The sequence below is a fragment of the Natrix helvetica genome, assembly GCF_964273705.1.
Source record: "Natrix helvetica genome assembly, chromosome: 5".
NCBI lineage: Eukaryota > Metazoa > Chordata > Lepidosauria > Squamata > Natricidae > Natrix > Natrix helvetica.
In genome coordinates, this window is record NC_138551.1 from 52,180,998 (window position 1) to 52,196,273 (window position 15,276).

The 15,276-nt window shown below is 38.1% G+C and overlaps 1 protein-coding gene across 1 annotated transcript; it reads left to right on the forward strand.

Moving 5' to 3' along the window:
* Positions 1 to 3,736: 3,736 nt before the first annotated feature.
* On the forward strand, positions 3,737 to 14,506 carry BORCS7 (BLOC-1 related complex subunit 7). Its single transcript, XM_081955649.1, has 5 exons — positions 3,737 to 3,926; positions 5,349 to 5,411; positions 11,728 to 11,771; positions 13,014 to 13,034; positions 14,105 to 14,506. The coding sequence occupies exons 1-5, from the start codon at positions 3,777 to 3,779 to the stop codon at positions 14,154 to 14,156; spliced, it is 330 nt and encodes a 109-aa protein (XP_081811775.1). The 5' UTR covers positions 3,737 to 3,776; the 3' UTR covers positions 14,157 to 14,506.
* The last annotated feature ends 770 nt before the right edge of the window (positions 14,507 to 15,276 follow it).

Sequence of the window (15,276 nt, forward strand, 5' to 3'; positions counted from 1 at the left end):
TAATAAAAGTGGAATATAAAACTAATAAATAAATGAAATAAATAAAACAGAGAGAAGCTTCAGCTACCTGGAAAGCAGGTAGCTGCATTAACCAAACTTGAAAGCTATATGGCCAGTTTAAAAAAAAAGGGGGGAAAAGAAATCATACTAAGAATCACAGGCGTTTCTGTTCAATGGATCTGTTCAAGATTCAGATCTTGATGCATAGACCCTTGTCTATGAGCAAAGCATGACAATATTTCACAATGCCTACTACGCAGTTAGTACATGGCTTCTCTTTCAATCAGATAAGGCTTTCTCAATTGTAAACTATGGGATTTAATGCTAATCCAAACATAATGCTTAAAGGTATAATTGAAATGCATGCATATCTCACAGTTAACAAAATTTTCAGTTTCACTTTAGTCATTGTTTCACTAAGGGCTCTTAACTATGGCATTGACTCCCTATCAGTATACCATAAAAATGAAGTATGGTAATTTTCTGGTGATTTCCAAAATTGGTGATTTCCCAGTAGGTTTACTGCAATTTCAGGAGCTGTTTCTGTTTCAGCAACAATTACATTTTCATGCTCAATTAATAAGCCCTAACACAAGCATATTTTTCTTCCTGCCATTAATCAGTTTGTTTCAATGTATCTACTCCCAGATTCCTCTGTCCACTATTTACCCCTAAGCAGAAAACATTGCTATTAAAGGCTACTTGATTTGTAGGAGTATATTTATGATCAATAATCTCATCAAAGATTGTGCAGACCGATACACCTGTCAACTGCCTTGAATTGGCCTGGGTAGTCATGGTTTGCAGGGACTAAGGATCATTTCACCCAAAACACATATCCCAGGAAGTGGGGCGACGGGGCTGGGGGTGGAGAACGCTAGGTTTGTATTTGGAAACAGGGAGCGGGCATCGCTACCTCCTCCTTCCCTCCAGCAGCGATGTCGTGCGGCGGACTCTCCGAGCCAAAGGCAGCGACTGCGGAGACGCAGCAAATCACGCAGGAGATAAAGTCACAGCTGGAAGAAAAAGAAAGCAGGAAGTTCAACATCTTCGATGCTGTTTCATATAAAACACAAGTGGTTGCCAGAATAAACTTTTTCATCAAGATCCATGTGGGGAATGAAGAGTACTTTCATGTGCGAGTGTACAAAAGGCTCCCCCATCAAAACAAGCCAATGGAGCTCACGAATTATCAGAGCAAGAAAGAAAAGCATGACGACTTGACTTATTTCTAAAGAGTCACTTAGAAGTTCTTTTCTTTTGATACATTCCTATGGGGTGTATATACATACATCTAAACATGTAGTGCTTATTTTGCAAAAGTTAAAAAAATATATCATTTTTTTACAAAGGTGTTACTGTTAAATCTGCACTACACATGTCTTAATTCTATTAAAAGCAAATGATGATATCCCAGGAAGTTAGAGGATTTTAGCTCTAGGAGAGCTGAAGCAAGTTGGTCGAGGCCAAGCCAATAATATAATTTCTTTAGCGAACCCAATTGGGCCCCTTCTCCAATTTTGCACCATTAGAATTTGTTCAATCCAAAATTTTAAGATTCGTCCTACAAGTCCCAAAATGTGTCTCTAACACCATTCTGAGACTAGAGACAGGCCTCATGAAAATGGGAGGGCAGAGTATGAGTGACCATACTAAACTATTGGTTCAAATTACCCTCCCCCCCCCTTGGTCTTGCCCCATTAACTATCAGGAATGATTTTCATTTCACATGGAAAAAAGGCAGTGGCAACTAAAATCTTGTCCATGGGTCTTCTTATCCAGGGCTTCTACTCAGCATGGCACAGGATTTGGCCAAAACACACATTAAATAGCTTGTAGCACACACAAAGCGCTAATTGGATCTAGCCAGGCCCTCAACCTTTATTGTCAATGAATGCTACAGGTACTCTGACACCCCAATGACATACTTAACTAATCTCTAAGTACCTAACCACTGGACTCTGCCTGTATTATAGAAACATTTGTATTAGGTCCATCTCACCATTACTGTTTTAAATACCCACAGTATACAGGACAATTTGGCACCTCCCTGCTGTTTGCAGATACTCACCCAACTACAACATCTAATGTTACCAGGTTCTTCCCAGCAGCACTTAAAATCTGTCAGATGATGAGCGATGCCATAAACTAATGAATATTTGGTTCATGTTCAAGAGTGATCTATACTATGACTTGGTTTTATATCTATTGTTTTATACTTTTTATACCTTTTAACTTCCTTAAAATTAGATTTCGACGTATCTTTTCTATATACATTTTTTACCTTTTTAAATTTACTAAGTGTTCGCAACTTTATGCTAATAAAGATTTGATTTGATCTACACAGTAAGGTTTGTACGTGCAATCTAAGTTACTGTGAGTGCAGAAAGTGTGAATAAAACACTCTGGTAGTGGCAGGGCATCCTGACTTCCTATATACAATTCACCAAGTAGAAATTATCAGTAGATATATACATAGACAATATTCCTTAGAGGGGCCAGATGGTATGTACCAGTATGCAGGAGCATGAATCGGCTTTAGGAGATAGTTACTGAAGCCAGTTAGATTAATTATCACTCTTTTATTTCTAGAAACTGCTTATACGCTACAGTCAAGCTCTCTTTATAGGTAGAATAGTATTTCCTTTTCAAAATTAGTCAAGTACATAAAGATATATCATATTTCATTGTCATTAATTATATACCAAGAATGACCCATATAATTGTTGGTATATGTTTATTGAAAATTCATTATTTTCTCTTTATTATTTAATATTTGTTATAAAATAATCATATTAATTAAAATTTAAACACTGCTTAGGTGTTTCTACCACCATTTTTTAGATTTGCTAACTAAAATCTTAATGTTCCAGTTATCACCAAACAAAAGTCCAAACAGAAACCGCATGAAAATCAGTTCCTTGTCCTCTACAATGGACAATACATACATAAAGTAAAAAAATGTAGAAACAAACATATGTGCATTTTGTGAAACAGGTGCTTGTGCCTTTTTAAAAACCCATGATGGTCCCCTGTGTATATGTCCTCTCAATATATACAATTGTAGAAAATTAAAAGGGTTTAAGATACTCCCAAACATTAAAGTACCCTTTGTCCAATGTATACAACGCAATGATGCATCTGCAAATACAGAATTACTTTTGGCTTTTACTGCAGCAGAATTTCCCATTTTCTGTGTAGTAAATGACAATTACAATAAAGTTGTGGGTAGAGGATACTATCGGGTAATGACTTACTTAACAATGATTACTGAATTAACCCAATTTATTAGAATTATACATCGAACAGAATGATGGTTACACATCATAATGAACTAACGCTGGTAGCTGAAGTCAAACGCTATAAATTACAGACTAGGCAACAATTTAGTACGGTATATGGTGCAAATCCAAACGCTGAATCAAAAGCAATCACACTTGCTATTGGGATGTATACTAAGTATTCTGCGGAGTAGAGAACCGATCAGTTTTTTTGTCTTTAGCTTTGGAATAAGTAATTCTGGGGCAAACAGTTAATACAAATATTTTAATTTTTTAAAATATACTATTTCCTGTATTGCGCAGGTAATATAAAAGGCAAGCGGCTTTCTTTTTTGCATAAGAAAAACCAATAAGAACTACCGTAAGATGAAATAAGCTAAGAACAATCAACTCATTTGCCAAAACCCGTTCGGGGCGCTTTTTTATGTTTTTTTGACCCCATTTTCTATCCGTAGATGCGGTTCTCTCGCTTCCTCTGTGATTATTGTTAGCGACATGGCGGTAACTCCGGCGGGGATGGCGGTGGATGTTCAGGCACGATTTGGGCATTCGGTGAAAGGACTGCTGACCGAAAAGGTGACCAACTGCGGGACGGATATAATCGCTCTCACTAAACAGGTGCTCAAGGGCTCCCGAAGCGCTGAGGTAAGTGAGACTACTACACGGTTCCCCTCCAACTATTATTCAGTCGGTACAAGAGGATCGCGGTGTATGGTGGGATTTGTAGTCTCTTTGAACGCTTCGGCGGGCGGCCTTTTTAAGGAAAATACTGTAGTACTAGAAAACTTAGGGCTGACCTAGAGTCGCTTCGTTTCATGGGATAAAGATGGATCAATTGATTCTTCCCCTTAAATGTCAGGGAATGGAACCGATGATTTTGACACGTTTGGATGCTCAGTTACAGCCATCCGATATTATACTCAGCACCTTTATTTTAAAACTCAAATAGTTCAGACTTTTTGCCTCTAATAACTAAGTTCATATACGTATAGTGGAAGTGCTCGGCTGCTGATTTAATCAAGCAAGCTAATAAGAAAGAACGGAGACTTGGGTTTTCTTCTTGAGTATCATTGGTGTTGCTTTCTTAAGGTTAAAAGCCTATTTGTTTCTGCCCCAAAGACCCAAGTTTACTCTTTTGAGCAAACTCGCTGAAAAAGTGATAAATCCCACTGAGATCCTGTAGTAGAAATTAATATTGAATGGTGCTGGGTACGTGTTGCACAATTGCTGAAACCTGTCGGAAAGTAATTTCAGTAAGGAATCGCTAGGAAAGTTTGAATGTAAGCATATCTTTATGCTTTTCCGATGCATACAGCTCCCATCATCCTGTTTACATGACAAAGGTATTCGCAGGAATTGCATGGTAATACATCTGAAGGACATCAGATTGAAGCTGGCTTGGTATGTCTTCCACCAGCCCCAAACTTCAATCCTTGATTCACAAACAAGTAATTTACAGATTGCTTACCCTTAGGATTTGTCTGCTGAACTAGCCCAATTGATGATCAAGACATTTGAGACCGTCAATTTAAAAAAAGATTTCTGTAAATCACTATGTATATTAGCATAATTAATAATTACCATAAATATTGTACTATACCAAGAAGTTTCACTTATAGCAATAGCCCTTATACTTATATACCACTTCACAATGCTTTACAGCCATCTCTAAGCAGTTTATAGAGTCAGCATATTGCCTTCAACCATCTGGGTCCTCATTTTACCGACCTCAGAAGGATGGAAGGCTGAGTCAATCTTGAGCTGGTGAGATTTGAACTGCCAAATTGCAGGCAGCTGACAGGCAGCAATAGCCTGCAGTACATATCCACTTATATATCATTTATTATGAAGATTCTACATAATTTCAGAAAATCCTTTTGGTTCAGAATGTCCAGTAAGTTAGTGCTTCTGGATTAAATATGAGTTCATAAAGTTATAATTCCCAAATCCTATTATCTCCTGAAAGCTCACTATTAGCTGCATTGTCAACCTTGAATAATAGTGGAAGAACACTAGCTTGGAGAACATAAAGTTCATATCTCTAACAATGACTTTCATGTCGTTTAGTTCCTAGGACAGGCTGCCAGAAATATGGTGATGCAAGAGGGTGCCATTCTGCACTCTGAAGATGTAAGTATGGAATATAATACTTGTCTGATAATATTAAATACATGCCTCTATGGGAGTTGCAGGACATGTAGAAAAGGAAATATCAAGTTCAGGGTTGAAAATGAAAATATTTTTTTATTTATAAAGTTTTTTATTTTTTCATTTTCATATCACATGTATACTATTACATAGCCAACATCGTATTGTATTATTACATGTTTACATCAATTCATCTTACCATCAACTCCCAAAAACAATTATTGGCTCTTCTGCTCTCCATATACCATATTTGTACCTTATCCATCACTTTCTTCTCCCTCTCTCCTCCTCCTCCCTACTTCCTTTCTTCCCTCTGTCATCCTTCCCTTCTCTACTTCCCCTTCCTCTCTCCTTCTCCTCTCTTCCCTTGCCAATCCTCCTTTTCCTTCCTCCCCCTTGCCCTCTCTCCTATCCCTCTCTTCTTTCCTTACCTCTCTCCTCTACTTCCCACTCTTCATCTCATTTACTTGGTGTATTTCAGCTTCCGAGCAAGCTTTTGTGTTGATGGTATTTATAATTCCTTTTCAATATACATATTTAATTTTAGCATGCATCTTCCTTCTTTTAAAAAAATAGAACAAAAAAGTATACATATATTCATTGTGCTTAAAAAAAAAACCCGCCTCCCTGCCCCAGTCTAATTTTGGCCGAGATGTAGACCTGCTTACAATTCCTAGCTATTCTCATCATTATCTTTATATAATTATACATCCTTACATGCTCCCAATTTGTAGTTCTGTTTTTAAATCTCAATAGTTTCCCATTGTAAGTGTATTTCATGTTCCCTCTCCATTTTTCCATATCTTGGATTAGATTACCCTTAATTGTCTATAAATGGCAATCCTTGCTGTTCAACGTTCATTACAATTCCCTTAATCTATTATATAGAATAACAAGCAGTAAACATCTCACTTTATTCAGCATCTTAAAAGTTCTATATATGTCCATGTTTCATATATTTTAATCCATGCTTAATTGTCCTTCTATTGTCATATTCAATCAATTCGCAACTCAGTTTAATTATCATGTATAAAAGTGAATCACAAACCTCTGCTTTACAACCTCCCCATATCAGTTTTATATTTGTCCATATTCCATATTCCATTTTAACCTTTATTTATTTATCTTTCCATTATCATATTCAACCAGTTAGCAACTCCATTTTATTGTCATATTTAGGAATAAAGCCCTTATCCTTACTTTATATTTTCCCATATAACAGTTTCTAGTTGTCTGATTTTTTCCTAGTAAGTCTTTTGTCCCACTTCTCTGTTTCTGTCTTCTCCCTTTTCTTTGTTTTGACACATCCACTCTCTTCAGTTTTCCCCAGGCCATCGTCAAAAGGATATTTTATATTTCTCTTTGTTGTGGCATAATCTCCTAGTTTAATGTTCCTTATGCCACTAACAACCTCCAAAACTTCTTTTGTCTGCTTTTTATTCCCTTTTGTTGGGACACCTCTCCCTTTTACAATTTTCCCTATACCACTGTCAAGATCAATGAAGATTTTTGTCTGCTTTTTATTTCCCTCCATTTCTACCCCTTCATTGTCTTGCCCCCCTTCTTCTTTGCCTTCTTCTTTAGATATCTGCTTCTCCGGGTTCAGAATTCTATTTAGGCTTGATTTTAATGATTTTAATAATTTATGCATATTTTTTATAATTTCACGTAGTTCTTCAAATTCCCAGCTTTCCATGATGTCCAGTTCCAAAGTTACAGTTAGTTATACAGTTCTTATTTAAGAGTTCTGATCCACCTTAAACTTATCTGCTTCAGCTACTGTGGGAAAGAGCAATGGGCGCCATCTTGGTCTTTTTTCTTCCTTAATGTCCAGTTCCAAAATTGCAGTTAGTTATACAAGTCTTATTTTGAGGTTCTGGTCCACCTTAAATTTAGTTAATTCAACTACTGTGAAACCGGTAAAGAAGCCAGGGCCATCTTAATCTTTTGCAGAGAAAAAAAAAGGGAAGAAAAAAAAAAACCTTCGTATTTCCCAGTTCTTGACTCTGTTATTATTCTTTCCCTTGCCACCTTCCACCTCCGGTCGATTATAACTGCTCAAAATATATCAATTGGAACAAACTTGCCAACAGCCAGATTCGAGTATGTTTCTCTTTGTCTCCTGCTTTTCCAAATTCTGATTTATGGCAGTTGGTTAATTAAAACGTCCCGCACAGTCAAGGTTAGGTTATCAGTTATCAGTGAGAAGAAGTGTTTTTTTCTTGATTTTTTGGAGTTGCTTAAGATATATTAGTTGGAAGGAGTTCAAACAAAGTAAATCCTTCAGAATGTTTGATTTCTATTTCAAATCCAGATTTAGAGTTTGTATTTGAGTGGGTTTGTCACTTCTCAGCTTTCTCCTTTTCTGTCCGAATTTGTTTCAAACAAATTCGGACTTTTTTTGGGGTGCTAGCGTTTCAACCTTCCATTTTCCTTTTCTTTCTTTCTTTTTGAAAAAATCCCGATCTGACCATCAATATTATTTATGCTCTCAAGATTTCTTTGCCTTTTCCAGGTTTGATTTATGGCTGTGGGTTAGATAAATTTTCTTACCAGTCTTTCATCTGTTCCTCACCCTCCTGTTCATTTGCTTTGACTGGAAATCAGCATCTTGTCAGCCATGTTGCAGGCTGCCGCCCCCCACTCCAATTCAAGGGCAAATCTCCGACCTGTGAGGGACCTGTTGCCTCCCTCCTGGGTCTGATGAGACACAGCCCCTTCTTTGCCCCCCCCCAGGGGGGTTCTGATCCAAAAAAGGATCCCCAGAGTTGGTTTGTCAGATAGGGTTCATGTGAGGCTCTTCAGAGTTGACATCCCCCACGTCTGTCCAGCTGGAGAACATCCTATCGAATGAAAATGAAAAGATTTTTATGTTGTGCATAATACCAGTTAGTCATTTTAATAAATAAAGGTAGGAGAAATCATTATGACACAAAACATATGCATTTCCACACATATGCAAGTAGATCAAGATGAAAGTAGTTTTTGCTAAGGGAGCATTTGAATGAAATTATTCCTGAGCCAGCCTAGGGATCTAAATCTCCCAAAACTGGAGGGTAAAAATGAATATTGCCAAACAGAAACAGTCATTTGCGAGAAAGTAAAGCAAAAGCACAACTTTCTACTCCTTTCTCTTGTGCAGAAATTCTTAACCTGAGGTCCATGGGTAGATTTCAGAGGCTTTGGGAACTTGGATGGGAAAAAAATCTTTATTTTCACATATATTACTGTTATGATTTCGCTGTTGTTTCTTTTAAAAAAATACTTTGATAACTAATACGTTTTCTTTGTAATGCAGCCTATATCCATGTATTAAATTGTATGCATTTAAATATATTTTCCTAAGTGTCTGGAGGTTTCTCCAGAGTCTAAAAGGGGTCCATGCTGCCTGGTGCGCATGCGCGCACACACACACACGTGAATCCTATCAAGTATATCAAATCTCTCTCTGCCATCTACACCTAATTTTGCTTTGTGTTTTTTCTTCTTCTTTATGGGCTGCAGACATACCATATTTTTCAGAGTATAAGACACACCAGAGTATAAGACATACAAGGTTTTGAAGAGGCAAATATTTTAAAAAAGTTTTTGCACTCTGCAGACGTCCCAAAAACGGCCCGTTTTTCGCAAAAACGGGCCTGGTTTTTTTCTTCAAAAATAGGACATGAATAACCTTTAGGACTGTGATGGCGAACCTATGGCACACGTGCCACAGGTGGCACGCGGAGCCATTTCTGAGGGCACGCGAGGCATTGCCCTGTCAGCTCCAGTGTGCATGCTCCCGCTGGCCACCTGATTTTCGATAGTTTTTTTTAATCTCCGGAGGATTCCCTGAAGCCTCCAAAGGGCGAAAAACAGCCCAATGCAAACCAGAAATGAGGAGAGAGTTGCCGGAACAGGGGAAAGACAAGCGGCAAGGAAAGAGGCTTCTTTCACTCGTGCTGGCTGCTCTGTTCCCCCCTCCCCGTCCCTGCTACTAAAAAGGATCCTGCCTGATCGCTGGAATCCAAAGGGAAATGAGGAGAGAGCTGCCAGCACGGGGGAAAGACAAGCGGCAAGGAAAGAAGAAAAGAGGCTTTTTTCACTCAACGTGGCTGCTGTTGTCCTTTTCTCCATTTCAGTGCTACGCCATCGAGGTTGCCCCACCCACCATCGCCCAGGTCCTCGCTTCTCCCAAGCATTTCTTTGCCTACCTGATTTCCAGCTCCATTGCGTTTCTTGCCATCGTGTGCAGAGAAGCAAAGTTTGTGGGATTAAAAAAAAACTTCAATCAATCAATTACAACTGGGGGGGGGGAGAACTCGCAAGGTTGGAATTGATTGATTGAAGGGTTTTTTTTAGTCCCACAAACTTTGTTTTCCTGCCCAAAATGGCAAGAAACACGATGGAAAAATGCTACGGAGGGGAAATTAAATAGGAAAAGAAATGCTTGGGAGAAGTGAGGACTCGGGTGATGGTCGGTGGGGCAGCCTCCATGGAGTGGTGCTGAAATGGAGAAAAGGGCAACAGAGCAGCCACCTTGAGGGAAAAAAGCTGCTTTTTCTTATTTCCTTGCTGCTTGTCTTTCCCTCATGCAGATAGCTCTCTTCCTCATTTCCCTTTGGATTGCAGCGACCAGGCAGGATCCTCTGTGCTAGCACGGGGGAGGTGGGGAATCTGAGCAGCCACCTTGAGGGAAAAAATCTGCTTTTTCTTCTTTGCTTGCCGCTTGTCTTTCCCCTGTGCCAGCAGCTCCCTTCCTCATGTGTCTATTGACTGTAGTGCCCAGGATCCTCTTTAATAGGAGGGGGGAATTTAGCAATTGGACTCACCGCTGCCATAGTAAAAAGGGCCCAATCTTTACACAGGAGAATGATAAGGGAAGGTTTTTTGACACAGGAACACACTTGAGCACCACCCCCACCCCAATCTCTACCTGTTTGCGGCAGAACAACCTCTCCCCTCACTGTGTGTTAGCCAAGGGGAAGCAGCCAGAGCAGGGAGTGGTGAGGAAGCCTTGCGAAAAAATGCATGGTCAACACAGGTGAGGGGGGGCATTAAGTTATGTGGGTGGGCACTCGAGTTTGTGTGACAGCGCGCACGCATGTGCTTTTGACACCTGAGGCAAAAAAGGTTTGCCATCACTGCTTTAGGAGGTTTGTAGAGTGCTCCTGGGAGGCGGGGGGGGGGACGAGCAAAAAATGCCCCGGTATTTATTTTAAAAAAAAGCATGCATAGTGTTTAGGAGGCTTATAGAGTGATCCTGCGGGCCCCGGGGGGGGGGGGCAACATTGAGCAAAATATGGCCCGTTTTTTTGCTCATTTCTGCCCTCCCAGCCCCCAGCAGCACTCTTCAAGGCTCCTAAAGGCTACGCACGGTCATTTTGATAAAGGGAGCAGGGTTTGGGGAGGCAAAAAATGCTGTATTCAATGTATAAGATGCATCCAGATTTTCAGCCTCTTTTTTGAGGGAAAAAGGTGCGTCTTATACTCCGAAAAATACGGTACATAAAAGATGTACTGGATTTCAGCAACACCTTTATGTCGGTTCAGAGGCATTGTTACAAATATTATACTTGAGATTTACTGTGCTACACCTTTGAAATTAAAAGATCTGTTTTGAAAAATTAGCAGCATGGACTGGAAACTTGGGCAACATTGGAATAAGTATCTGTGGACACATTGGTATTCATGGATACCATGTTGGACTCTCAGAGCACATTTTTAGGCTTCAGCCTAATGAGGCCTTTTCCAATTTGATGTATTCTGATTGGTTTGGCTTCTTAACTCTCATAATTCCCTACTATTGTGACCTTTCCTTTAGGAATATGGGGATTGTAGTCTAGCACAGTAGAAGGGCATCAGACTATGGAAGACTAGTTTGGAATGATGCCTAGCTTTATATTTTTCAAACAGTTTATTTAGCTTTTCTGTATTTTTTCCAAGGAGAGTCTTTATCACTAACCAAAATCTCTACAACTATATTATTCATTTTTATAGTGTTAAATTGTAGTGTACAAATGGTGGTAGTTACCCAGATTGATTGTTGTCTATATTGCTAATCCTCCTAGGGGGAGAAAACAATTTTGTGTAAGAGTTTAATTAATTCACCATCAACATCTTGTAAAAGCTTGTGAAAGCAGTTATTTTAAAATTAGAGATTTATCAAAACACTATGTTTTTTTTCAAAACAGCAAATACTATAAGAGCTAGAAAAACCTAGTATGTGATTATTTCTCATCATGCAATGCCAAATGTTGATTGTATTGATAACTTAATTGAGGGGAAAAGCATGTACTTCATACCTATCTCTTTGCAGAGTTTAAGAAAAATGGCTATTATAACTACTCACCTGCAGTACCAGTAAGTATACACACTGCACATACTATATTTGATGGAATTTCTAGTCCCTAGAAATGCAAATAAATACAAAAACACACACCCTCTGGTAGCATATTTTCAAATTTAAATGTTTTATTAAAGGGCACAAGCCTTCATGAAGATTTTCTCATTTTAGTCAGATACATTGTCTGAAAAGATCCTCCTTATTATTGATTATTATAGAGTAATGTAGCTCTCGTCCTACAGCTAAGATATAGCTGAGAATGGTATAGAATAAGTTTTGCAGGGTGGTGGTTAGTAATCAGCATTTTATATTTTTAATGTCAGTGTTATTGCATCATTTCAGGGAAGAAGTGAAGCATTACAGAAGTAAATGATCCTTAAAATCTATGCAGAATAGGAGGATTTTGCCCTGATTTTTGGAAAATTGTGTTTTTAGGAATATTCCTGTTTTGTCCTTTACCCTCCCAAACTGGGGGAAAAATCTGATTTTTTCAGTTTCACTCATGGAATCTGTACACAGATATTAGGGTGCCATATGTATCCAATGACTTACCTGGTAAAGATTATCTGGGATGTGCTGGGAAACTCCAACTTCTAATCTTGGTAAGATGGGTGGCTCTATGAATTGTTTCACAGAGAAATACATTCAAATAAATGAATAAGGCCTATCCCTTAGGAACATGGCAGCTAGAAGCAAGTCTTTTCCCTCATAGTTGATTTGCATAGGAAGCCTCTTTTTCCAGGTAATGAAAAAAATCTCACACTCTGTCTTCTGGATGTAAAGCATAACATTCCTCTGTACTTAAGAGGAATTGCCTTTGCTTGTTTACGAACAGAAAAAAGGGCAGGATTTGGTTCAAAGGCCAGAGGTTTGGAATGCAATGAATGTATCCCTTTCCAAGGCCCCACTACTTACTTTTGTAGGGTAGGGCAATCCAATGCAGCTTTGGGGCTATATTAAGTTCCCTAACACTGGAACACTTTGCCCAAGGTACAAGCATTCTTGGATACCAACCCAAAGGATAGAAAATAATTAAGGAGCTCTGATGGGCAACAAAAATTTTGCTGCCTTCAGTTGTCCACTTCACAACACAGATTTATTTGCATCATTACAAACAATCTAAATATGTCAGTTATTTCTAGAGATATCAGTAAAGTCAGAAACCCGTTTGATTTCCACGGATCCTCAGCAATAAATAAGCACTCTTTTTATCAATTCAAAATTCATTTCAACTCACATTGTGTTTTTCCCCCCTTTAGGCAAGAAGCTATTCAAAAAAAGTAAGTACACTGTTTCTATTTGATTGGGAGATTATCTACTTCAGAAATCTTTATTACTGCTTTTTCAAAATTTGCTTGCATCCATTTTGTTTGTGTGGATGTTTTTTAAATTGCAAATTCAATAGAATTAGGATAATGCTGCCTCTTTACAGAGCTGGATTAATTTGCACTTTATGTATTATTAAATACTAAATATTAATATTCAATATTAATATTCACCACAATGACTTAATGCTACACTAAATACCTTGCTTTTAGAACATATATTAAAATGTGTGTGTGTGTGAATAACCAGTGAATCTCAGGTGATTTTTATGGTGAGAAGACTAAGCAGTTGAGTAAATCAGATCTGGAATTGTTCTGCCTTTTCCCATCTTCTTCTGCGTTTTTTGGAGAGGGGGGTTCCTCCTGATTTTTATGAGATTCTTTATTACTGAAGCTTGCAATCTGGAGTAAGTATAGTAGTGAAGAAGCTCTATTGGACACAGTAGCATTTGCCTCGTGAATAAATATGCATATGATTTCATTGGAAAGGTACTTTGTATAAGGACTAGGTCAAATTCATTCCACCAGTAAGCATCCCTTTTATGACTTTTAATTGTACTTAATCTTAGTTTCCTTGTCTTTTCCTCCCTTTCTATCAGAAAAATGTGAACTGCAAATTATACCGTATGTACTGAAAAGATTGTATATGTAGTATGTAAGTCTAATAGTTTAGATATTATAGCTAATATTTTGTTTGTATTAATTCACATTTATTAAATTTATTTGCCTCCCACCTGCCAAGGCCACATTTCTTGCTATAAGTAAATTGTAAGCTTTTAACCTTAATCAGTGCTATATTAAATATTTAAACAGTAATGTTTGTTACACATAGAAATAAAATATGTCCCATTATTCCAGCCTATTCACTCTTATAGTACATAATTTGGGAAGAGGAGTTGGAGTTCAGTGGATAAAAGCAGCACATGCCCCCTTATTTTATTCTGAAACACCTTTACGTTGTGGAAGTCTTTTTTCTCAGCAATTATATCTAAATATCCATGTCCACTTGTTAAACTCTTCTACAGTGTTGAACAGTCTTCAAATTTGCGGGATCAGCTGAGCCATCTGCTGAAATGAAGAGAGGAGTTTGTAAGAGGTAACAAACAGCTGGAAAAGAGTGGAAGGAAATACACAGTGGTGGTTTATGGAATACCTTTCCCTGTTCTACAGATGCACTATAAGACTGAGTCAAAAGTCATCTCCTAGATGTAATGCCACAAAGTATGTGCTTTGTTCTATAAGATTCTGATCTGGAAATGTGGACAATTTTTAAATTACAAACGTTACCTTTATAAGAGGGTCGGTACATCGGTGTATTAAATTGCAGATTCTCTGTGTTGATGCCTGTTTCTCTTTAGCAGCACTGATTTCTTTAAGAATTAACTTCATTCTAAATAATCAAATACATCTTGTTCTGGTTCTGAGTACTTCAATGGGTGAATTTCTCCTTTTTTTCAGGCTGTTTGAAAACTCTTATAGTGTAAATGCTTTTCATAGTATGGGATCATAAAAAACATACAGATAGTCTTCCACTTATAATTGTTCAATTAATAATAATTCAAAACTACAATGGCCTTGGAAAAAGTTACTTAGGACCTTTACTTGCACTTACGACCATCGCACCACCTCATGGTCACGACTGCAATTCTGGCATTTGGCAACTGGCTTGTATATACAGCCATCAGCATTCTGCATGATCATGAGTTGCAACCTTTTTTGTTGCTTTTTGACAAAAATTGCCCATTGGGAAAGCTGGATTTGCTTAATAACTACGTAATTTGTTTAATGATCACCATACATTTTTTTGTAGAAATGGATCTGACTGAACTTATGACCACAACCATTTATGATAGAAGTTCGGGTCCCAATTTTGGTTGTAAGTTGACAACTATCTGTACAGGTGTAGTTGGCTGGATTTATACTGGTCATGATGGCTTTGTCAACTGCCCTTGTGGGTAATTCCACAAGCTATTTAAAGCCTAGTATAATGTGGGAGATTAGCCATTCTGTTGAGAAGGATAACTCCCAGGGCACGCTACCTCTAATTCATGAGTAAAATGTCCACTAATATAGAAAAAGTTTAATCCTATCCTATACAGTGCTGCTGGGAGAATTAACTTGTATGTGATTTCTATGTGTGTATAATTTTTTTGCTTTAATAATTCCATCTTTGCTAAGAGGCCAGAGTGGAGGAGGA